The 24,631-nt window shown below is 48.6% G+C and overlaps 1 protein-coding gene across 1 annotated transcript in view; it reads right to left on the reverse strand.

Annotated features, from left to right (window-relative positions):
* Positions 1 to 6,153: 6,153 nt before the first annotated feature.
* Positions 6,154 to 24,631, reverse strand: part of LOC144951683 (myosin-7-like) — a 33,675-nt gene continuing 15,197 nt past the window's right edge. The window contains exons 21-42 of the mRNA XM_078881977.1: positions 22,321 to 22,457; positions 21,567 to 21,822; positions 21,116 to 21,358; positions 19,837 to 20,013; positions 18,923 to 19,068; positions 18,513 to 18,603; positions 17,941 to 18,084; positions 16,954 to 17,199; positions 16,374 to 16,500; positions 15,517 to 15,635; positions 14,455 to 14,651; positions 12,626 to 12,809; positions 12,053 to 12,218; positions 11,612 to 11,736; positions 10,235 to 10,543; positions 9,689 to 9,892; positions 9,362 to 9,487; positions 8,918 to 9,088; positions 8,049 to 8,153; positions 7,762 to 7,857; positions 6,573 to 6,707; positions 6,154 to 6,279 (exon numbers count right to left, since the gene is read on the reverse strand). Coding sequence (XP_078738103.1) covers positions 6,268 to 6,279; positions 6,573 to 6,707; positions 7,762 to 7,857; positions 8,049 to 8,153; positions 8,918 to 9,088; positions 9,362 to 9,487; positions 9,689 to 9,892; positions 10,235 to 10,543; positions 11,612 to 11,736; positions 12,053 to 12,218; positions 12,626 to 12,809; positions 14,455 to 14,651; positions 15,517 to 15,635; positions 16,374 to 16,500; positions 16,954 to 17,199; positions 17,941 to 18,084; positions 18,513 to 18,603; positions 18,923 to 19,068; positions 19,837 to 20,013; positions 21,116 to 21,358; positions 21,567 to 21,822; positions 22,321 to 22,457 — 3,516 coding nt within the window. The 3' untranslated portion in view covers positions 6,154 to 6,267. The remainder of the gene's footprint in view (positions 6,280 to 6,572; positions 6,708 to 7,761; positions 7,858 to 8,048; positions 8,154 to 8,917; positions 9,089 to 9,361; positions 9,488 to 9,688; positions 9,893 to 10,234; positions 10,544 to 11,611; positions 11,737 to 12,052; positions 12,219 to 12,625; positions 12,810 to 14,454; positions 14,652 to 15,516; positions 15,636 to 16,373; positions 16,501 to 16,953; positions 17,200 to 17,940; positions 18,085 to 18,512; positions 18,604 to 18,922; positions 19,069 to 19,836; positions 20,014 to 21,115; positions 21,359 to 21,566; positions 21,823 to 22,320; positions 22,458 to 24,631) is intronic.

Below are 24,631 nucleotides of genomic sequence, written 5' to 3' on the forward strand. Positions count from 1 at the left end.
GGTGGATGATAGAGTGATGAGGTGAAGGATGTGGGTGAAGTGGTGGGGCATGGTGTGAGGAGATGGATGGTGAGGAGGTGGAGGATGTGGGCAAGGATGTGGAGGATGTGGGTGAGTTGGTGGATGATGGGGTGAGGAGGTGGCGCAGGGTGAGCGGTTGGAGGGTGAGCGACCGCGGTGAGGAATTCTCACCTTGCTGAAATGGAAGAAACGTTATTCAAGGATGAAGCTCACGACTTTTGTTCGCTTCTGCAGCGCTACTGGTCGCTGGGCGTTTTGGGCCCATTTGCTCTGTCGCCGGCGTTTGAAAGTAAATCAATACAACAAATGAAGAAAAACACAAAAAAAAAACTATTGTCGTTCTCTTAAAGTCTAAGAGCCATCCCTTCACCGGTCGTGTCTGTAGTTGTGGGGCCGTACATACATGACGTCACGCGATTTTGGACGATTTTTTACCCCCCCCCCTTCGTCAAACGGCGTCACAAAAAAATCATAGAGCCCCCCTCAAATATGACGTCACAAAGCTTTGCCCCCCCCCCCTCCAAAAATAAAACATGCTTCGAATCGCTTTAAACTATTGTCATTGTAGTGCGTATTTAATGTGGCGCTGCACTCTGATGTTGTAGGAGTAAACATTTATTAAAAGTCTATTTAATTAAGTAGAACGTGTTGTCTATATTTATTTAAAGTTGCGCATTTTGATGTGACGTCACATTTCTCAAACCCCCCCTCGTCATACATCGTCACAAATGTCTAACCCCCCCCCTAGGTGCGTGACGTCATTTATGGACGTCCCCTAAACCGTATTTCTCCTACAACATCAGAGTGCAGCGCCACATTAAATACGCACTGCAATGACAATAGTTTAAAGCGATTTGAAGCATGTTTTATTTTTTGGGGAGGGGGCAGAGCTTTGTGACGTCATATTTGAGGGGGTCTGACTTTTTGTGACGCCGTGTGACGAAGGGGGGGGGGGGTCAAAAATCGTCCCAAATCGCGTGACGTCATTTATGGACGGCCCCTTTCCCCGTTTCTTGTACGTGGAAGTTGAGTTTTCAGGTCCATATGGCAATACGGGCAATTTTGTTTTGTCTATTTGTGTTTCTCCCTTGTGATGGGACTTTGTAGGATGAAAGTTGAGATTTATAAGGGCACGGGGTGACCACTCAAGGTTTGAATTGGTCCTGCTAAGGGGTTGACGGATGTTATGATATAGCTGCTTAACCCGATAGCGCATTGTCTTTGTGCTGTTCGCCTTGTGTTACCGCCCCAGAGCTCCACTTTCACCTTTTATGAATTAAAAGTAGTAAAATGGGACTTTTAGGCCCCATTTGTCATTTAGATTTCGTAATTTTGAATTGAAAGTTCTAAAATTAAAAAAAACCCTCCAGTTTATACACAGATTTGAGTTACTACGTTTTGATAAATTAACAAATAATCTGACTACATTTTTGTTGACGTAACATTTTAATCAGTAAATTTGAATGTAAACATTGAAACGAATATAAATACTGTCATGGCAACGCGCGCCACGTGCGGGGGAACAATGACGTCACGCGATGACATTTGGCGGGAAACGCGGGCGAGCGACGTCACTTCAGGCGACGGTTGGGACAGTTCGACGGCTAAAAACCTCGGCGGGATTTTGTTAATATTTAGTATCAAACAAACAAAAAAATAAAGAACGCATCGCCTTGTACGAGTATACTTCGTCTTTAGTGTCAAACTTAAAAGCAACATTCCCCCTCAGAAAAAAATTGTGAAAAAACGACAACTTTTGAGGTAATTGAGGTGGAATTTAACGACAGAGGAGGGGGAGGAGAGGACGTCGAGAGTGGAGACGGAGCGCCTGCGGCAAGGTGCCCATCGCCTCGATGGAGTTTGATCCTTCACAAGAAAGGTGTTGATGTCACCTTCGTGGTGGGGGAGGGAGATCGTGGCCGATGAGGATAACGATGGTGGTGATGGTCGCCTTTAATCCCCCTCCACTTCCCCTCAGAAGTCAACATTTGTAAAACTGGTTCAGAATGTCGCATTCCAAGCTAAGAGCGGATTGGTATTTGTGCCAAATTGTCAGTTCTCTAACCATTCTACAGCTTAGCCACGATTTTACGTCTTAATCTAAGTTGTTGTTGTTTGACTTGCATCCCACTGGGATTTGTGCACAGCGTTGGTGTTTTTTCTGCAATATTTTGCTGTCTTTTCTTAGATTTTCTGTTTGCACTTAGTCACATATTCACTTTAAGATGTTTTCTTGTTCATGTTTTTTGTTTGTTTGTTGCTGTTGCACCCGATTCAAGAGCCGAATGTCTCACAGGGCTATATCTAATAAATGAACTTGAACACTATTGTAGATAGCTAAACAACGTAAGATGCCTTTGAACCCTTAATAATGTTTTACCAAATGTTGGTCTGGATAGCCCCGAAATGCGAGTTGTATTTATTTATACGCGGAGATAAAGAATTAAATGCTTTGTTTATGTTAAATTAATTGGCCCCGTTACGGATTGACCCACAGGCTTCGCCTATTCAGAATCTTTACACCACTAAGACCTTAAACCTTTTATTGCAGCCTTGCAACAAACCCCTTTGGGGTTCTCGATTGTTAAAACAAGTTGACAATGTTAATAAGTACATAGGGGTTTTAATTTAAAGCTTTCGTGACTGCAGGGATTCATATTCTTGGTTGTTTCGGTAAAATTTCGATTTAAAGCTTTCGTGACTGCAGGGATTCATCTTCTTGGTTCTTTCAGTAAAGTCACGTAGAATGGAAATAATAAAATAATAAAAATATAACATAATAAGGTAATTCTCACGACGTTTCGGCCACAACGCAAGCAGCCGTCCTCAGGTGAAGACCGACCAGGTCTGTGTTTTATTTTATTATTTTATTATTTCCATTCTACGTGACTTTACCGAAAGAACCAAGAAGATGTTTCGGTAAAGTCACGTAGAAGGGAAATAAGAAAAATATAAAACAATAAAACAATCTTTTTTCAAATTTTCTTGCTGTGGATTTCACATCTGATGATGATTGCTTGTGTTGCAGTCGAAACGTGAGAAATTTCTATTGTTTTATATTTTTATTATTTTATTATTTTCCTTCTATTTGACTTTACCCAAAGAACCAAGAATATGAATAAGTACATAGGGGTTCGATGAAACAAAGTAAGTTGTAACGTACCTGCCCGTGCTTAATTCGTGTTGTCGATGATTTAACTTCTCAGTAAAAAAAATCTGTCCGTGTCTCGCTACCCCCCCCCCCCTCCAGGTTAGGAACCACTGCACTAGAAGAATTCGATGAGCTATAAAGAAGCATATTCTTAGGTTTTTTCGGTAAAATCACGTAGGTAAAACATTAAAATTGAAATTAATAAAAGTTAAATAAAATAAAAATCACGACGTTTCGGAGGCAACACAAGCTTCCGTCTTCAGGTGTGACGGTTCCACCTGAAGACGGAAGCTTGTGTTGCCTCCGAAACGTCGTGATTTTTATTTTATTTTTAATTTTTTACCTACGTGACTTTACCGAAAAACCTAAGAATATGAATCCTTGCAGTCACGAAAGCTTCAAATCTAGAAGTGTTGTGTTTTGTTGAGGGCCGCACCTCATGGGCCGCATTAAAGGCCAACAGGGGCCCCCAGTACCCCAACCGTGCAACAAACGAATAACAAGCTAAACACACAATGCAGTTCTAAAGACACGAGTTCTCGATCTAGATTTCAAAGTGCATAGCTCTAGTGGCTTCAAAAGACACCCATAGACTCTCATAAAGATCCCATAAGACAAAGAACCCCCCCCGCCCCCCCGTATAGCCTTATACTATTGGGGCAAGTGCTGTTAGCAGCATCTATGAAGGCACACGAGGGGGTGGGTGGCCACAATCGAACTCTGGTCGCCGGGTTCTTAGCGCAGGTCGCTCACCGCTGGCCTACCGCTCTCCACGAAGAGGACACAGACCCACGGACTCACAGAGTCCCTTCTATATTTGAAGTTTTCGTGACTGCAAGGATCCAAACTCTTTGGTTCTTTCGGTAAAGTCACGTAGGTATTTTTATATATCTTTTTACCTTCGTGACTTTACAGAAATAATCACAGAGTCCCCCCAGAGACTCGCATAAAGATTCCGTACACCCACGTAGACCCACAGATTCACGCAAGAGACCTATAGACTCGCATATAATGTACTGTAGACTCAAAAAACTTGCATGAAACCCATGGACAACTGACACGGAACCTATACGCACCTCCGATTAGCGCGGTTGGCTACGTACGATGCGAAAGAAGTTCAACATAGGAACCAGTGGCATCGATTTGAAAGTGTGCAGGCGGTGGAACTGCGCTATGGGCCTCCCACAAGCCAAAGGGGCCCAGGCACGGGCTACGAAGAAGGGTGGGGGAATTACACAGGGGACCCCATTCATTACGTGCACCACGGCCCATGCCAACCACGCTACGCCACTGAAGAGACCCCGGGAAGGGCGGGTCCCCTTGTCTTGAGCAGAACCCCCGTTTGGGCGCAGTTGGCGGGCGGGATCCGGATGGGCGTGGGGCGAGGAGAGCAGACGGAGTCGGGGTGAGGGGGATGAGGTGAGGGGAAGGGATGGGCGCACAGTGAGGGATGGAGGCGCCTTGTAATGAGTGAGACGAGGCACAGGAGCGGGATGAGGAGTGCGAGCGCTAGCAAAAAAAAGAAGGATCAGGAGTAGCAGCAGTTGTAGCGGCGGAACGAATGGACGCAGTTATCAGCATCGGGAATACGCGAAGCAGTTGTAGCAGCTGAAGTGGGGAGAGAAGTGGTGATTGACTCATGTTCAGCGTTTGATCTGTCAATTGAATGTGGACAGGACGAGAATGATATATTCATTAAGAGGAGGAGTTGTTGAAAGGATGATGATGTGATAACGATGAGTTTATAGAGAGGATGATGAGGTGAAGGGGGGAGGGCAAGACGCAGGGGCGGCTGTGATTACATCTGGCGTCACAAACATTCCTTCTCGTAATGACTCGTGACGAGAGGCTCTGGCGGGGAGCAGGAGGAGGGTGGTGGTGGTGGGGTATGGGGTGAGGGGTACGAGGTGGGGCTAATACGTGAGTGTGACTGCTATGGGGAGGGTATGACAAATATAAGAATGTTCCTTATTTTCTCAGGATAAAAACCTCAACCGAGTCTCACGACCCTTTTTATTAAAGAGGGTTCCTGCTATGTTGATGTTTTTTCATGTGGGGGGGGGGGGGGGGTGACTTTCCGGTGCGTCTTATAATATAATTTGTAGCTCCACGCCGAGGCTGTGGGGTTCAGGCTGTCCCACACGAGTTCGAAGCCTCGGGAGAAGATACGTTTTGTTTTACAATCACGAGTGCCCCACTGATGCATCTGTAATAAAAGTTGTAATCGGCAGTGTGGTGTGGGTCGAATCTGGGCGGCGCCTGGGGCTAGGGATTTAGGTTCTCGGTTCGAACCCCGAGGCATCCCTGGTCGATACTGCGAGGGTGTTATGAAAACATACGTTGCCTTCTTCGCAGTGGACGTTAAAGATCCCACGACGCTATTCTAACAAGAGTCAATCGTGTGTGTCGGTGTTATGTTCATGCCAACAAAAAAAGAAACCTCTAAACTACCGTGTTGGGAAAATATATGGCAATATTGCCCCTTACTCCGAAACGACTGCAGACTATATGTGTCAAACATAGCACCTTTGTGATAGGCGTGTGCTATAAGAATAGCATGAATACCACATGTATTGACTTGATTTAAGAGTTCAACGAAGATACAAATTGTCCCATAACCCGATGACATCTAGAGAATGCGGTCATGTTATCACCGCTCATACGCTTTATGTGTATCCATCATTGTGCATGTGTGTGTGTATATATCGTGCATCATTAAGCATACGTATCAATGTGTGTGTTGTGGGAGTGGCGGGTGCAACGTGTAAACACCAACACTGGGGATACAAAGACGGCCGGGAATGATGTTGGCCACACCATCCTCTCCTGTACCGTGCCGGAATTCATAGGTGCCCGCTAACAGTACTTGCCCCAACAGGCAGTGTTCGGTTACTTTATCAGGAATATCCTTGTGTGTGTGTAAAGAATCGTGTGCAGAGTCTGCCCTCTGCTGACCAGAAAACAGACACGAGTCGAGGATTGTTGCCGCACTTGCCGTATCCTCTTTATTGACATATTATATGTGCAACAAAGAGATTCTTTACGGTAAGGGTTACGCATGTTTGGCGTGTTACGAGGGTGTCTGTGAGGTAGCTTTACTCTTCCTTCTGCAGGGCACACAGACACACACACAAGGACATGCAAGTTATATACACAGACATGGACACACACAGGGTTATACTGGTCATAACGATGAAGGAACCCCAACTCATAATCCTAACGCCCATAACTCTACTTGCCCAATGTTTCAGCTGCCACGCCGGGTGATTTAATCACACCGATTAACTTTGCATTGAATAGAATGCTTACCATTGCACTTTGGTGGCATCCCCACACTCCTATAAACCCCTCTAGACCCCCGTTTCCCCCCTCTAAACCCATGTAAACCCCCGCACTATACCTTTACGCCGGCGTCACGTGTCTTTGCGCGGAGTTTGTTTGCTTGCGACTCGGCGATGTCGGCACGCTCCTCCGCCTCCTCCAGCTCGTGCTGCAGCTTGCGGTAGCGAGACAGGTTCCCGTTCGCCTGTTCCTCCTGCCGGCAGGAGTGGAAGCAGATGAATGAGCAATGGTTTGGTGTAAGCGGTGGTGATGTTAGTGGTTGTGGGGAGCGGTAGCCAACAGAGCGCTGCGCTACGAACCCGGCAATCCCCTAGTTCGATTTCCGCTTACAGTCAACACCAGTGACGATGATCTGAGTCGGTCCTGGGCCTCCCCTAGATCGACTCAACCTCAAATGAGTAGCTGGTGTGGTGTGTAAAGATCACTACTCGGGAGGCAAAGGCAGCCGGGCGTGGCGTTGGTCACTCACCCTCTCATATACGGTGCCGGCCTTTATAGGTGCTCGCTAAAAGCACCTGTCCTAACAGTCTGTTCAGGCTATACCGGGGGATATTTGTTTTGATTTAGTGCTAGAGTGTGGTGGTGATTGATGGTGGTGGTGGTCATGGTGTCAGCGAGACCTCCTGTCAGCGAGCCTTCGACACTTCATGTGGCCTCAAAGTCCACCTGGCCTGGCACAGGCGTCGTGGTAATGTCACCGTCACTTAGTGGTGAATAGCGGTTATTGGTAGGAGTGATGGACTCGTGGTGGAGGTAGTGTAATGTAGTGGTGATTTATTTGGGTGTTGATGGTGAGGTGGTAGGTTAGTGGTGGAGTATGGTTATGGTTTTGTGGGGGAAATGGTGGTGGAGCAATGATGCTGTATGATGGTGATGGTTTAGGTGTTGGTGATGGGTGGTAAGGAGGTGGTGATGTTGTGCAGTGTGATAGTTTGTACGATGGTGGTGGGTTGATAGCGCAGTTTAGTGGCACAAGGTGGTATTGTCGTGAGGTAGTGTGTGATGGGGAGGTGTTCAGACATTGTGATTGAGATGTTGGAGTGGTGTACTGATAGGCAGAAGTGTTTCTATGGTTACATAACGCTGATAGCACATTGAAAAGTGGTGCATTGCAGAATTCTAATTTCGAGAACAAGGGGATATATGCCCAGCTTCAAGTGGGAAAAAAACTGGAAAAACCAAATTGGACAACGATTAAATGAAATCGATGTGAGCTCCCTGCACTGCACGGACACCGCGACTCTTACCGCCTCCTCGGCCTGCCGCTTGTAGGCCTTGACCTTCAGCTGAAGTTTGTCCACCAGGTCTTGCAGGCGAGCCAGATTCTTCTTGTCCTCCTCCGTCTGCCCTCAGCGTACACACGCACAAACACATACGTGCGAACGTACACCACACGTGTACGCAGACGCACACACAAACACACGCACACAAACAAGTGATGGGATCATGAGTGGTGGGGTCCAGCACCTAGCAAATTGTCGCGTGTGTGTACACGTGTCGATGTGTGCACGTGGAGATGGGTGCGGTGCATCACCTGGTAGGAGAGCTCCTTCGCACGCCTCTCGTACTTGCGCGCTCCCTTCACAGTCTCAGCGTTCCTCCTCTGTTCTGCCTCCAGCTCGTTCTCCAGCTCTCTCACCTACGGGGGGAGCACAGGGGTGGAGGTGAGTGGTGCGGTATTTGAGCATAAGCAGGGATGTGTTTGTGTGCTATCATGGCCAAGAAGTGGCACATTTCCCACTGGTTAATTCTACAAGTGTATTAACCGTTAAAGTACAAGGGGTCTGCTTCACAGTTTACGTTAAGTATGCCCTTATTAAAAAAAGTGTAGGTATCATTGTCAAATTTGAAAAATTTGATACTTAGTTGGGAAACATTGTAACCATTGGTCTAGACTGTAAAACTTAGCATATACTCTCCTGAAAAAGAGCTTGATTGTCAGTGAGGCTTTCTTGGCTAAACAAGTGTAAACAAACTAATAGTCGTAGGTAATGTGATTATTCCACTCTGCTACAAATCCAATAGCCTCAGTTTTATTCCCGGCCACGGTGGATATCGGTGACCAATATCTGATTCAGTCTTGAGCCTTTCTTAGGTCACCTTAGCCTTAAATTACTACCTCGTGCAATGGGGAGACAGTGGATTGTCACACGACTCACTTGTGCTTTGTTTAGGCCTTCATAGGTGATCGCAAACAGCTCTTGTCCCAACAGTTTTAAAACGACAACATGGGGGGGGTCTGTTATTATCTGCCAGTCATCTCAGTCATCCCCCTTGCCTCACCTGCTTCTCACCTCACTCCCCTCAAAATTTCACCCTCTGACCTCACCTCCTGTGACCTCACTTCACACTCAGCCTCTTATCTCACACCCCCTTGTATCACCCTCACCGCCCTCTCCTCACCCTGGCCTCCAGCTTCTGGAGCTGCTTCTTGCCGCCCTTGAGCGCGATCTGCTCGGCCTCATCCAGCCGGTGCTGCAGGTCCTTCACCGTCTGCTCCATGTTCTTCTTCATGCGCTCCAGGTGAGCGCTCGTGTCCTGCTCCTTCTTCAGCTCCTCGGCCATCATGGCCGCCTGACAGAACACGAATTCCTGGTTAGGCTCCCGAGTCACTGGTGGTTGTGGCATGCGGAGGCCTACAGCTGGCAGTGGATAGACCATGGTTCAAGATGATGGCGATTGGGTGCCCTCTTCCAGCAGTGGATAGACCACGGGTGATGATGATGATGAGATAATGGTGGTGACATGAGGAGGCCTTCATCCACCATTGAGCAGATCATGGATAATGATGATGTGGGGATTCCCTCATCTAGCGGTGGATGGACCGTGGCTCATGGGGTTCCTCACGTCTGTGATGGCCTTCTTGGCCTTTTCCTCGGCATTGCGGCACTCCTGCACGGACTCCTCCACCTCGTTTTGGAGCACCCCCATGTCTCCTTCCAGCTTCTTCTTCTGGTTGATCAGGCTGGTGTTCTATGGAGCACGAAGGAGAAGGTGGGAGCAAGTGGGATCAAGAGGGAAGGAGGAGGATATGAGAGGGAGGGAGAAAGAAAGAGCAGGATGGAGCAGGAGGGAGGAAACAATTGGAAGGGTGATCACCTGGATCGTTGAATTCACACGGAACAACTCAAGATGACAACAACAATGGTGGCTGTGATGACGATGAGGACGCACCTGCGAGTGCAGGAGCTGCACGCGCTCGCTGGCCTCGATGAGCTCCTGCTCGGCGAGCTTGCGCGCGCGCTCCGTCTGCTCGAGCGCCGAGCGCAGCTCCTCCACCTCGGCCAGCATGAGCGTGCTACGCCGCTCCGCCATGGCCGCCTGCTCCTTGTACTCGTCTCCCAGACGCAGGGCGTCGTCCAGCTGCAGCTGGGCCTCCTGTGTGTGTGCAGCGGTGGTGGTGGTGGTGGTGGAATAAAGTGTTGGTGGTAGTGGCAGACAGTGGGGGCAGCAAGAGGGTGACACAGAGGGAAACACAGAAGGATTAAGAAATTCCATTATTATTTGCAAGGGAGGAAAAATTATGCGTATGCATACAGAATCATAACTGCTCGGGAAGCCTTCCGCTAGCAGCGGATTTATCCTGGTTGATGATTATGAGGACTTCCCCACCCATATATTTTGACTTATACTCCATTCTCTCTTTGGCTATTTATAATCGTACTACAATTCTAGCCTGCTGGACTTCAGAGCAATTCCTGTACTTCACCATTCACGCACCTTGAACTGTGACTGCACCATCTTGAGCTGCTTCTGTGCCTCTGAGGCTGAGCGGTTGGCGTGGCTCAGCTGGATCTCCATCTCGTTGAGGTCGCCCTCCATCTTCTTCTTGATGCGCAGCGCCTCGTTCCTTGAGCGCGTCTCGGCCTCCAGGGCGGTCTGCAGCGTCTCGACGGCGCGCTGGTTGTTCCGTTTGGACTGCTCCAGCTCCTCATCTTTCTCGGAGAGCTTGCGTTCGATGTCGGCCTTCATCTGGTTGAGCTCGAGCTGAGCGCGGAGGATCTTGCTTTCTTCGTGCTCCAGGGAGGCCTGCGTTGGGACAGCGAGAGTTTCGGGAACGAAATTAGAAATACTCATCAACAAAGTGTTTTTTATTTGAGTCAACAATAATTGAGTGGATACAAAATCATCAAGCAGGACATTGGCCGTAACTACCAATTATAATTTCGTTTACAACCAAAATATTTGTCAATTAGGTTTCAAAAAAATATTTTAGACAACAATGACAATGAGTGGACTAACATATCAAGCATGGTGATGGCGACGACTTACCCACTGAAAATAAAAGTATGGCTACGAAGCGACAAAATTAACTAGCCTGAATTAATACGCAGACTAAGATAATTCATTATCATTATTGGAGACTGCAGTGCACTGATGAAAACCAAACATGGTAATTGGCTGTGTATTTACATTTTTTCTTTACTGATACACACTCATTGACTGACCTGATAATATGGGGGGCGAAATTGCATGCCCCTCACTGGACCAGATGTGCTGCATTTGACTAGTCTAAGAGAACGTCTTAATGACATCAACAGATGAAGACTTGATTGAAGTGCCACACGTTGTCGTTTACTAGACTAATGCTGACAAAACTGACACTGGGATTGGGGTCAGATGGGAGAAAAATGTAACTTTTCAACGTGAGGATAGGATCAATATGAATCAATTAATACTCTTGTGATTTTGGTGCCACTTTGTCAGGCACAATGGGAGGACGATCCGCTGGATAGTTATCGGGGTCCCTGAATGTCACGTTGGCGACTATATTTAGAGACAGTATTAGTAAGCGGTACTTAGTGCATAGCAGTATGAAACTGGGGACCTAAATTCGATTCCCAACTAATGCGACCGTCATTAGCAAGTGATATTAGGACTTGTCCCGTGTCTCAGCTAGGTCGATTCAGCCTTAAATAAGTACCCCATGCGGTGTGTAAAAACATCAGCGCTGGGAAGACAAATGTGGCTGGCAGTGACACCGGCCACACCACCACCCTCCCGTGTGCCGTCATTGCCTCACTAGGGCGCTAGCTAACAGCACTTTCCCCAACGGCCCGTGTAGGTTCTTTGTGTTTGTCCCCTGCCCCACGTCACCTCTGCCTCCTCCAGCGCCGCCTGCAGGTCGACCTTCTCCTGCTCCAGCTGCTTGCGCAGCTTCTCCAGCTCGTGCACCGTCTTGGCTCCCTCGCTCATCTGCTCCGTCAGATCGGAGATCTCCTCTGTGCACGCAGAAAATCACACCTTGTTATCATCATCATCATCATAATCTATGCTATCGCTCTTCACATACAACAACAACCGCCATTCGCCACTAAGTGGCGGTGACGTCACCACGACGCTTGTGCCAGGCCATGTGCACCTTGAGGCCACGTGAAGTGTCGAACGCCCGCTGGCAGGTCACAGGGCAGACCCAGCAGGTGCCACGGGTCGGCTGACTAAGATGACTGAGATGACTGGCTGATGCATCACCTGTGCCCCCTACTGTGCCAACTTCACATATACCCACTCACTCACGCGCACACACTCACTACTCACCCTGCAGGTTCTTGTTCTCCCTCTTCATGGTCTCCAGGTGGTCGAGGCTCTCCTCGTACGCGTTTTTCAGCTTGAAGAGCTCCGTGCTGAGTGAGCGCGCCTCCTTCTGCGCCCCCTCCAGCTCCGCTTGCGATTCTTCAAACTTCTGCTTCCACTCGGCCAGAACCTGCAGAGACGACAACGCCGAGATGAGACTCACAGTGCGGCAAAACCCGCAGATGCATTGAAAGACAGAAAGGTGCAGCCTTGCAATTGCTTGAAGGAAAGACGGTAGCAGGCAGAGGTAGAAAAGGATGATACTGAATCTGGACTCATACTCGGGTCGCTGGGTTCTTATCGCAGTGCACTAACCACTACACTACCACTCCACACATTCAACAACAAGCGTCGTTCCCACTCGGTGGCGGTTACATCACCACGGCGGATGTGCCAGGCTAGGTGCTCTTGATGCCACGTGAAGTGTCGAAGGCTGGGGCTGATGATAAGGCCGCATTTCTTAGTAGCATTCTTCAAGTTCAGCAGCAACATCTCCAAAACCCACGAACCGTGTGTGTGACCCCGTGTGACCCGTACCTTGTCGAACGTCCTCTGCTTCTTGTCGAGGGCGGCGGCTGCGGCGTTGGCACGCTCCACGTCCACCATCATGTCCTCGAGCTCGTTCTGCAGACGCTGCTTGGTCTTCTCCAGTGAGGAGCACTTGGCATTGGCGGCCTCCACAGACTCCTCCGCCTCCTGCAGCCTCTGCACCAGCTTCTTCCTGCGTGGCCACGGGGAAGAGGAGGATAAGGTAGTGGGAAGAGTAGGAGGCGGGTGCCAAGATGTGCGTGTGTGCATATCTTTGTGTCTGTATGTCTGTGTATCCTCACATCCTCTGCACATGCTTGATACAGCTATCGTGCTGTGACGGTTCCACCTGAAGACGGAAGCTTGTGTTGCCTCCGAAACGTCGTGATTTTTATTTTTTTATTTTACTTTTGTTAATTTAAATTTTTTACCTACATGACTTTACAGAAAAAACCTAACAATATGTTTGAGCACGTCTGAGTGTGCAAGACGTGAGTGTGTATGGACGTGTGTGCGTATCCGCGTCTCTACCTGCGTGTGCGCGAGTCGCAAGTGCGTGCGGCGCTCGGACCCACTACTTGCTCGTCTTATCTTTAACTTTTGATTCCAAAATAAAACGAGCGAGGAGCACGCCCGTGCGCCACTTCCCAGCGGGAGCCGTGCCACGTCAAACGCCAAGAGGTCCACCACCTCGCCTCCGAGGGCAACGCTCTTACCCACAAACCACACTGCTGAAAACTCCCTCGTCACAGTACTACCTGATTAGCACGATTGGATATGATACGGTGTAACATACATACTGTTCCAATGATCTTCACTCATTGCCTACTCCGTCCATGTTGACAACCCCTCTGTTTTGTCTCATCCATACTTTTTTAAACCACCACACTGCAGATTGAAAGACTTTGCTTACGGCTTCTGGCCTCGCACTGCTCAACTTAGGATTCCGTCCATCTATTTTCCCAAATTCTTACAACTTTTCTCAATTCAAGAAATATAATTTGAATTCAAATGTATTACACATTCAACTGTTGTCGGCTGCTTGGAATTTTGGACCTCTGTGATTGTGCTCAGCAGTCGTTATAAAAAAATCACCCTGAGTTGATTACCATGGCCTTTACAACTCTTATTGATAAGCTACTGATTGATTGCACGAGGACAATGGTAAGGATGGTGGTGGTGATGGTGGTGATGGTGGTAGTGGTGATGGTGGTGGTGATCGTGGTGATGGTGGTAGTGGTGATGGTGGTGGTGATGGTGGTGGTGATGGTGGTGATGGTGATGATGGTGATGGTGGTGGTGATGGTGGTGGTGATGGTGGTGGTGGTGGTGGTGATGGTGGTGGTGGTGATGGTGGTGATGGTGGTGGTGATGGTGGTGGTGATGGTGGTGGTGGTCATGGTGATGATGGTGGAGATGGTGATGGTGGTGATGGTGATGATGGTGATGGTGGTGATGGTGATGGTGGTGATGGTGGTGATGGTGATGATGGTGGAGATGGTGATGGTGGTGATGGTGGTGATGGTGGTGATGGTGATGGTGGTGATGGTGATGATGGTGGAGATGGTGATGGTGGTGATGGTGGTGATGGTGGTGATGGTGGTGATGGTGATGATGGTGGAGATGGTGATGGTGGTGATGGTGGTGGTGATGGTGGTGGTGATGGTGGTGGTGATGGTGGTGGTGATGGTGGTGATGATGGTGGTGGTGGTGGTGGTGATGGTGGTGATGATGGTGGTGGTGGTGGTGTTGATGGTGGTGGTGATGGTGGTGGTGATGGTGGTGGTGGTGGTGATGGTGATGGTGGTGATGGTGATGGTGGTGAGCTTCGTCCGTACTTGGCCTCCTCCAGCTCCTCGGTCCTCTGGATGGCGTCCGTCTCGTACTTGGTCCTCCACTGCGCCACCTCGGCGTTGGCGCGAGACAGCGCTCGCTGGAGCTCCGCCTTGGCCTCCTGCTCCTCCTCGTACTGCTCGCGCAGCAGGTCGCAGTCGTGCCGCGCCGCCTGCACCGCGTGCGCCAGCGCGCTCTTCGCCTGTGGGCCGGGGGTGGGGTGGGTGTGTGGTGGTAGCAGGATTAGTAGAGTGATGCTCATTCGATCAGCGTTTGCGCTTTGTTGCAGAAGTTTTACGGCCGCCTTTGTTAATGCTACTGGTGAATATGCGCTGTCTGCTTCACAGTGAACGTCAGTGGTCCCGTTACGTTATTAAAAAAAAAAAACTAGGCTATTTGTGCCAGCGTTATGATTAAAATTTGAGAAATTGCCCAAAGATTACTGAATTGGGAGAACACATAGCAATTACTTGTGCTATAAGAATAGTGCTATTACAAAATGTTCGAGAGATTTTACTTATACATAGAGCATCGTTCGTGCAAATTTCATCTCACAATCATTGAAGAACCACAGACAAGTTGGAAGGCAGCCAGGCAGTGAACTGGGACAATCAATCGCTCAACGTATGCAGTTATCTGTATGACCTAAGATTTTTTTAGTCAATTAATGAATGTTTATTGATGTGGGAGGAACCCAGAGCACCCAGAGCAAACCCACACATGTGAGGGAGCAACACTCTGTCCCATACAGAAAGGAGAGATAACATTAGTTTTAACTTTGTTTTACCGTCTTCTTTAAAGCCCGGTTATATCACCTCAATGCCCACGGGAAGGCAGATTTGCAACATTTGTGTGGTCCGCCAACCCTCGCCTCCACAGTGCTAGATATCAGGCATGTGCCTCCACTGTCCAGCCCATTATGCTATGAAGAATGGTAATTACCCAAAACGTTGCCTCGTAGATTTTCTTCTTTAGATTATAGTACGGCTCTGATCTCTGAGCCACCGGGCAAACACCAGTCGACGGGTCGAGTGTCGGTCCAAGGTTCATCTTCTCTGTTCTCTTACCTTGAGCTCCTCATCAAGCTGTCGTCGCAGCTCCTCCACCTGCTGAGTGAACGACTGCTTCCCGCGCGTCAGCTGCGTGACGAGCGCCTGCTTCTCCTCCATCTGCCTTGACAGCTCGCCTACACGGGGTGAGGGAGGTGCGCACATTGCCAGATTATTATCATCAGAGTGATGTGCCTTTGTTCATTAACTTTAATGTGCCTTTGTGATAGCCTTTGTTCTATTATTGTGCCGGTATGCATCATTATACTGGTAGGAACCACCTGGTTTCACCAGCCCACAGGGGATTATTGTATCCGTCCGTCCGTCGTGCATACAAAAATGGGAGGGGTGGGGCTGGGTAGAGAGGGGAGCGTGGGCAGGGGCTGGGTGAGGAGGTGGGGAGGAGCTGGGTGGGGAGGGGCTGGGTAGCGAGAGTGGGGCTGGGTGGGGGGTGGGAGGGGTGGGGCTGGGTGGGGGGTGGGAGGGGTGGGGCTGGTCACCCCGTGGTGCCCTTATAAAACTCAACGTTTAATCTACTCACGCCGGCTTGTGCCCGCCCTCACAGTCGGACATATTTGCGGAATACACCACGCCGCCGTTTACCCTGGCCATTGACCGAGCAACTCAACGTTCCTACCAGCTCCCTCCGCAGGAATGTGTTTATTGCTTCTATAGCAATGTAGCGATGCGATGACCATTGTTACTCACAACACACGGTCGTGGTATGTGAGCGGGTGCTAGATGGGTTATTAGATGGCAGGATCATGAGCGTTGGTGGCTGCTTGGGGAGGCCATCATCCAGCAGTGGATTGACCACGGCCGATGACGCTGATGATGATAAGCAATGTGGCGTGCGTGTGTGCTGGAAGGAGCACCGTTCTCTGTTTGCAGTTTGGCTTTCTGCGTCGTGAAGTCGTTGAGTGCTCGCTGGTTCTCCTCAAACGACACCTTGAGCTCGTTGAGCTGATCCTCATAGCTGCGGCACATCTTCTCCAGGTTCGACTGGTGCCCGCGACGTGGAAGGGGAGAAACAATTAGGTTGGCAACAAAAATTACAATATCAACGATGTCAACTTCATCATCGACATCATTAATGACAACAGTAGCGACAGCTGGGTATATCTCAAAATCCCAAGCACCACATGTGGGCATGTAACAATGAGGGATTATTTCGGGACTACTAGTAGACTTAGAGATATGAGTCTTTGACTAAATGAAATACAGGTGCTGGACTCAATGGGAGTCAGGTCCAGGATACAGTGAGAAAACGGCCCTGGATCCAGAGACTGGTCCAGGATTTACTGAGGGACTCAAATGACTCAAGGACACAAGCATTTGACTGAAGCACTGTTTTTGTCGAAAAAAACATCTTCAGGGGGCAGTTATCAACAACCAGGACAAGTGTAAACGCCTATGGACCCGGGCCGGATCCGACGCCTCCCGCCACGCGCTCACCTTGGTCTTGACGACGGACTCCATGTTGGAGAGGACGTCGTCCAGTTCCATCTTGAACTCGCTCTTCTCCTTCTCCAGCTTCTGCTTGACGCGCTGGAGGTTGTCCAGCTGCTCGCCCAGCTCGGCGACGCTGTCCGCGTGCTTCTTGCGCAGCGCCGACGCCGTGGCCTCGTGCTGCAGCGTCGACTCCTCCAGGTCGCGACGCAGCTTCTGGAACTCGGCCTCCCGCTTCTTGTTGAACTCGACCTGCGTTGGGGGGTAGAATTGAATGACCAGCCCATATTGGACATCTGTGAAAAAGTGCTCCGTAGCTCGTCGGATTCCTGCAGTCTAAATAAAGATTCTGAGTCTGTCAAAATGTGTTTCAAACACAAGAGAGCGCCCTGGCAGAGCACATCCAAGGATGTGGTTTTACCGAATTTCATTTAACAGATGCGTATAGAGTGCTGAGCGCAGGCCTTAAACGTCAAGTGGACAGGAACAAACAGCACCATTGAAGGTTTAAACACATGAATAAATCATGGTTAATGGCAAGCAAGAACAGCACTAGGCATCATATATACGAATTAATACGTTTCTTGAATTGAGCAAAGATATAAGAACTTGGGAAAACATACTGCAAGGGAATTCCAAAGTTGAGCTTTGTAAAGAAATAAGTGTGTCTGGGAAGTGGTAGCACTGGTTAGCGCACTATGCTACAAACTTGGAGACCCGAGTTCGATTCCTGGCTAACACCAGTGACAATTATTTGAACTAGTCCGGGACCTCCTCTATGTCCATTTATCCTTTACTGAGCACCTGATGCGGTGTGCAAACCTACTTGGGAGACAGAGGAGGCTGAACGTGGTGTTGGCCACACTGTCGCTCATGTGACGTGCTTGCCTTCATGAGTGCTTACAAGCAGCACTTGTCCCAACAGTCTGTAGACTACACGGGTGACATTTGTCTGTTTCTGTGTCTGGGGGTTGGGGGGGGAGAGGGGGTCACCTGCGCTGCCGTGGCTCCTCCCGCCTCCTCCAGCCTCTCGCTGATCTCCTCCAGCTCGCGCGCCACGTCCGCTCGCTGCTTCTCCACCTTGGCGCGCGCCGCTCGCTCAGCCTCGAGCTCCTCCTCCAGCTCCTCAATGCGCGCCTGGGGAGGGGCGAGATCATCATCAGCATCTTCATCAGCTGCATGGATGTGGATCTGATCATCATAATCATCAGCAGCAGGGTAATAGTTGCCATAGCCATGATCATCATCGTCAGTGTAATCTTTATGATTATAATCATTGTCATCAGCAGCAGACATAGCGGTAACATCATTATCATTGTCAGCAGCAGAAGCACTGCTACCATAACCAGTAACACTTTCATCAACTTGATTATCTTTAACCCATCTCTGTAGAGGTTTTGAGTTTTTTCCTCTCATGTGTGGTGTGTTTTCATGTTTTCCGATTTCCTCCCACACTAACCCGAACACTCATAAATGTAACTGACCAAATATCCCAATGTTACAGGACTCATTTAGGCTTCATTGGGTGAAAGGCATTATCATAATCATCAATCAGTGTGCATCACCTGCAGTTCCTTGATCTTTTTCTGAAGCTGAGCAGCCAGTGCCTGTTCATCCTCAATTCGGCTGTTCAGGGTGCTCATCTCAAACTCCCTCCTGCACACACGCACGTGTACACATACGTATATATGTTAATGTGCATACATGTATGCGAGTACCCATAATACAAACGAGCACAAGCGTACACATGCACACCCGTGCACGGATGCACACACATTGCACATACAGACGTACGTGCACTTATGCACACATACGCACACACAAAGGTCATAAAGTCACAGTCCCTCAGCCATGCTTCAATCAATCATAGATCATGGATCATGATGATAACGATGATAAAAACCATGATGATGATAAAGATGACAACGATTATGATGATAGTGACGATATTCTTTGGGCCGCACGAGCACCCTACTTCTTGGACTTCTCCTCCAGCTGCTGCTTGTCGTTCTCCAGGTCCATGATGGTCTCCTGGGTCAGCTTGAGGTCTCCCTCCAGCTTCCTCTTGGCGCGCTCCAGATCCATGCGCACCTTCTTCTCCTGCTCCAGTGAGCCCTCCAGCTGTGGAACGTACGTGCAGACACACGCGTGCTTATATAAAATAACATCGACCACAGGGACTCTCTGGGTTCTCAGTGGGCTCGTTATAGGTGCGAGAGGACACGTGGGCCCTGCGGTCTGATGGAACCTTGGTCGTGCACGTGCACAGGTTTGTATGATGCATCTAGTGTCTGTGTACTATCTTGCAGACCACCAGATGTAGCTACTGTGAGGGAAAAACAGGCAAAGTGTGTAAGTTATATCTACAGACGAGGCCCATTGTGGTGAAATGGGATTCAATGCAAAGTTTATTGTCAATACTATGTTGATATGAGTGTAGAACAGGGAAATGGTCGTAACCAGTGATAACTGGTTTGACACTAGGAGAGGAATGGTCATGGCTGAGTGGGACGTGAATAAAATATTGATCGATAATATAATGAAACTGCATCGGATGACACCCGATCAAACAAGGAATCCTGGCATCGGCAATGTATGTACGTTGAACTTATTTCGCACCGTACGTAGCTAACAGTGCTAATCGCAGGTGTGGGCAGTAAGTGGGGGGCCGTACTGCCATGGTTGCCATACCAGGGCTAACCAGTGGCAAAGCAACTGGTACAGATCAAGACTAACATCAGAGACTACCTACAGTGTATACTTTACGTTGAGATATGACAACAGTACTCAAACTTCGACTGAGTTAAAGAAGGCTTTGGCACGTAAAAGAGAAACCATGATTGGTGGAACCATGAGGCCCCTAGTGAAGTGCACTGGTGGACCACTCACGTCGTCCACTTGCTGCTCCAGCTTGGCCTTGCTCTTGGTGAGCGAGTTGACCTTGTCCTCCTCAGCCTGCAGGTCGTCCAGCGTTTGCTGGTGAGCCTCCTGGAGGGCCTTCTTCTCCTTGGTCAGCTTCGCGATGATGTCATCCAGAGCGGCCATCTCCTCCGTCAGGTTCTTCACCTGTGGGTGGAAGAGTGGGTGGGAGTTGATAGGGCCCCAGAGTTTAGATGGATTTCTGTTGCCAATAACATCTGGTAACCCAGCAGCATTGCTTTAACAAGACTGACTGAATAATCTTAGTTTGGAAATCCAATAGGCTGATTTTCAAAACGTGGTTTGTTTATATGTAGAGACAGAATGGAGTTCTGCTTATATATTATTTTACCCATTTGTAATGGATCAAGTAAAAGAAGAAAAGTCTTTATCTTTTCTGGCAATAATACAGGAGGTATTAGGATGTTCAAACACCAAATAGACACCTATTTCAAAGCATCAAGTCTGCAGTACCCACACAAACTTGTGGTAAAATATTCAAACAAATATGCTTTGATAATATAATGTGTGCATTGTCCTTGAAACTGATTGGCCTCCACCTGTTTCTTTTTTTTATCATCTTAACACTGGGAAAAAAGGTCCTATCGTAATTAATTGTTTACTCAGATATCTTGCGTGATATTTTTTTACAATGTGTTATTTTTTCTAAACTTTATCCCGGCTGTGCTTTCGAATTCATGTTACGAGGCAGACAATCCATCCGGAAGTCTCCTAGAGCAGTCCATCTGCCCGTGTGGTAGAGAATGGTCCGTGGAAGTGAATATCAACGAACAACTAAGGTCCCTTCAAGTGACCTTTATCCACCACTAGGGCCGGCTGCTGTGCTTTCCCATACTCCTAGATGACAGTAAAACCAAAAAGTATTTTTTTTTTGTCCTCAATTTTGGATTGTGCGTCAATTTATATTACGAGATAAAATAGCAATTTGGGACTCTCACAGAGCAAATTTAATATGATGGATATTGGAGACCATTAACTGTATACACTTGAGGACCTGATTAATTTATTTCGAAATGTATTTGGATTTTCCCCCAGCTTTATCCTGATTGTGCAATCAATGTCATGTCATAAAACAAAAGAATCCACATGGAACATCTCATGTTTAAGAGTGTCCAGGGTGTCAAGTGACATACATAGGAAACACGTAGTGACACATATTCAGACATTTTCAAATGTACAATTTACGGTATACGTTGGTACAATGTCGAATGCACGGTCCACCACTCACCTTGTTCTCCGTGGCGTGTTTCTCCTTCTCCACCTTGGCGAGCGTGAGCTCCAGGTCGTCAATGTCCTTCTTGAGCTCGCTGCACTCGTCCTCCAGCTTGCGCTTCTTGGCCGTCATTTCGGCGTTCATCTCCTCTTCCTCCTCCAGTCGCTCCGTCAGCTCCTTGATCTTCCCCTCCTGAGAGATCTTGCTCTTGATGAGCTGCTCGCAGCGCTCCTCGGCGTCCGCGATGTTATCTTGCTCCTGTGTGTGTGTGGTGGGAGGGGGGTGGAAGGCGGCGATGAATGTCATGGTGGTGAGTGGGGGGATGTGGGCACACGGACAGTGGGGGGTGGGTGAGGAGATGGAAGAAGGAATGATTTTGAGTTCAACAGCGAGCGTACAATGTACATCGTCATCATCGTTATTGTCAATCGTCATTGTTCTGGTCAGGCCGGCCTGTCTCACGTACCGACTGCACTTGCATGGCGAGGTCGTTCTTCTCCTGCAGGAGCGAAACCGACTTCTCCTCCAGCTCCTTGCGGCGTGCCTCCGACTTGGCGTAGGCCTCCTTCAGCTTCAGGAAGTCCTCCTTCATGTTCTGCATCTCCTTCTCGGTCTCGGCGCTCACGAGCAGCGGCTTGATCTTGAAGAAGAGCTTCATCCACGGCCAGTTCTTGACGCCCATGAATGCGCGGATGTTGTACTGGATGACGAGCAGCGCGTCCCTGTGGTGACGGATACAAGAAGGTGACTCACCATCGTCGTCATTACACATCGATCATCCACCACCATCACCGTCATCACCTTTATCAGTCATCTACCATCACCTTTATCATCACACGTTAATCATCCTCCATCATAATACATCATCACCCACCCTCTAGTGGCCTTGTATGATCCCGCCTTCCCCTTCAAGTACAAAGATCCCCTGTATAGCTTAGCAGACTGTTATTGAGCACCTATGAAGGCCGGCACAGCACATTAGTGGGTGTGTGGCCAACAATATGACCGGCCGCCTTTGTCACCTTAGTGGCGATGTTTGCACACCACACCAGGTACTCATTTGAGGTTGAGTCAACCTAGGGGAGGCTTAAAACCGGTTCAAATTGTCACTGGTGTTGGCCGTGAGCGAGAATCGAACTTGGGTCACTGGGTTTGTAGCGCAGTGCGTTAAACGCTACCCTACCGCTCCCCACTTGTTTTTGCCTCCCCATAGCCCTCACCTGCGCTCGATGATCTTAGCAAACTCCTTGCGTGACAGAAAGCCCCTGCATTGTGACTGCATGAGGGTGATGATCTTTGAGAGGCGGTCATCTCGCAACTCTTCCAGTGTGCCCAGAAGACCGGCCTTGAAGAACACCTGCACGGGGTTAAGGTGACAGGGGGGGTCATCAATGATTTTTATACCACACCTCTCATGTGATATATTTTGAGGTCCCCTTCAGCAGGGAACTCCCCAGTGGCAGCTGTCCATGTGTGGCACAAGGTGTATGCAGCACCAGCCTGCAAGTGGACAGTCGTCATCAAGTAGGGGGCAATTCTTCCCATTGAAGTACGGATATCCCTCGATTCACGAAAGGTATGCGTTCTTCAAAAAACACGCGTAAAACGATATCTTGGAATCGCTTTCCCCATTAATTTAATATGAAAAATTTGGGATGTCTCTTGGACAGTCATTCCAACTCTACTCCTAACTAAGCAAAATATACACCTAAGAACATACATATTTAAACGATTGAATAATAATGATTTTAAAACAAAAAACAGGACCCTGTGGGGTGGGCTGGTAGGACCGAACAATTGAATGGCTATAATAAAATGAAATGGCAAAAAATGGCCGCCAATAAGTGGATGCCCCGTGGCCCCGCCCTCCACCCGCGTAACCCCGCCCCTGCCACCCGTGGCCCCGCCCTATCTCGGTGTCCCCGCCTCCAGCTCGTTGCCCCGCCTCTTACCGCCGTAACCCCACCCCAACCCCGCGTAGCCCCGCCCTCCACCTCGTGCCCACGCCCCCTGCCGCCGTTGCCCCGCCCAGCCCCACGTAGCCCCGCCCCCTGCCGCTGTAGCCCCGCCCAATACACCCCGAGCGGGGGAGAGATTCCCAGGCCTGGCTCGGCTGGAGAGCCGCCGACGAGGGGGGGGGAGGTAGGGTGTTGTTTTTAATGTAAAAGCTTTAAATGTAAATGTTTCTATTAAAAAACATCAGGGAATGTAACATTGTTAAACATTAACTCCCTTTCACACACGGGGGGAACTATACGAAGGGAGAGCTTGAGGCCTAAGTCTAGGCTTTAGGCCTAGCTGTAGGCCTTAGGCCGCCGTGAGTTAATTGTTAATATAAATGTTTTAATTATTTATGTAAAAGCTTTAAATGTAAATGTTGCTATTAAAAAACATCAGGGAATGTAACATTGTTAAACATTAACTCCCTTTCACACACACGGGGGAACTATACGAAGGGAGAGTTTGAGGCCTAGGTCTAGGCTTTAGGCCTAGCTGTAGGCCTTAGGCCGCCGTGAGTCATTGTTAATATAAATGTTTTAATTATTTATGTAAAAGCTTTAAATGTAAATGTTTCTATTTAAAAACATCAGGGAATGTAACATTGTTAAACATTAACTCCCTTTCACACATGCGGGGGTACGATACGAAGGGAGAGTTTCAGGCCTAGGTCTCGGTTTTTGTAGGGTCATGCCAAGTGTTTGCAGTAGGGGGCGATGTTGCTACACGGACGGACGGACGGACGGACGATATAATCTATTGGTGGCTGGTCCACTTCGTTCCTACCAGTATAATTAACCTTTTCAGGGAACTCACCAAAACATCTGCATGTTGAAATGACTGGAAAAGTGATGTGGGGATATTACTGCTATACTGTAGGGACACTGTCGCGGATGGATGACAGCCTCCTGGGTGGTTCTTGTTTGCTCTCAGGGTGTGTACCAAGTGAGATTTCATGAGCGCTGAAATTCGATTTCATTAATGGAAAAGTGTCCATAATTTTCCAATTGCGTAAATGCGAAATTTCTTAAAATGAACATTCGAAAATCTAGGAATAGCTGTCCTTTGCAAGAAATGTATTGAATTTGGACTGTGATGCCAACACACATGGGCTATTATTTTTCATAATATCACAGGATCTTTAATGTCCATTGTGCAGCAGACAGCCCATATATTATGGTCAACGCATTAACCAGGACGGTCGCTGGGCTCGAAGTATGAACCCCTGCAACAAGCGGCAAGCGTGTTGTAACTTGACCTTGTCACCACCCAGAGGTCTTTGCCGTGGCAGCCTGGGAACATGGCGTCCCATCCAGGAGTTAGCTAGGGGAGGCATTCGAGTTCCGATGTCATACATAGCTATCTTTACTTTTCATCTGCAGGATTGTACAGCAGTCATGCGGTAAAATCTTGTACCACTTTTACACCGGCACATCAATGAACGTGTGATGCTTACGCTATACGTTTCTTGCGCGTGACATTAGTGTCATGGCCCAAAGATCTCTGGTGGAAAAACAACTTGGCACCTGAGCC

The sequence above is a fragment of the Lampetra fluviatilis genome, chromosome 63 (genome assembly GCF_964198595.1).
Source record: "Lampetra fluviatilis chromosome 63, kcLamFluv1.1, whole genome shotgun sequence".
Taxonomy (NCBI): domain Eukaryota; kingdom Metazoa; phylum Chordata; class Hyperoartia; order Petromyzontiformes; family Petromyzontidae; genus Lampetra; species Lampetra fluviatilis.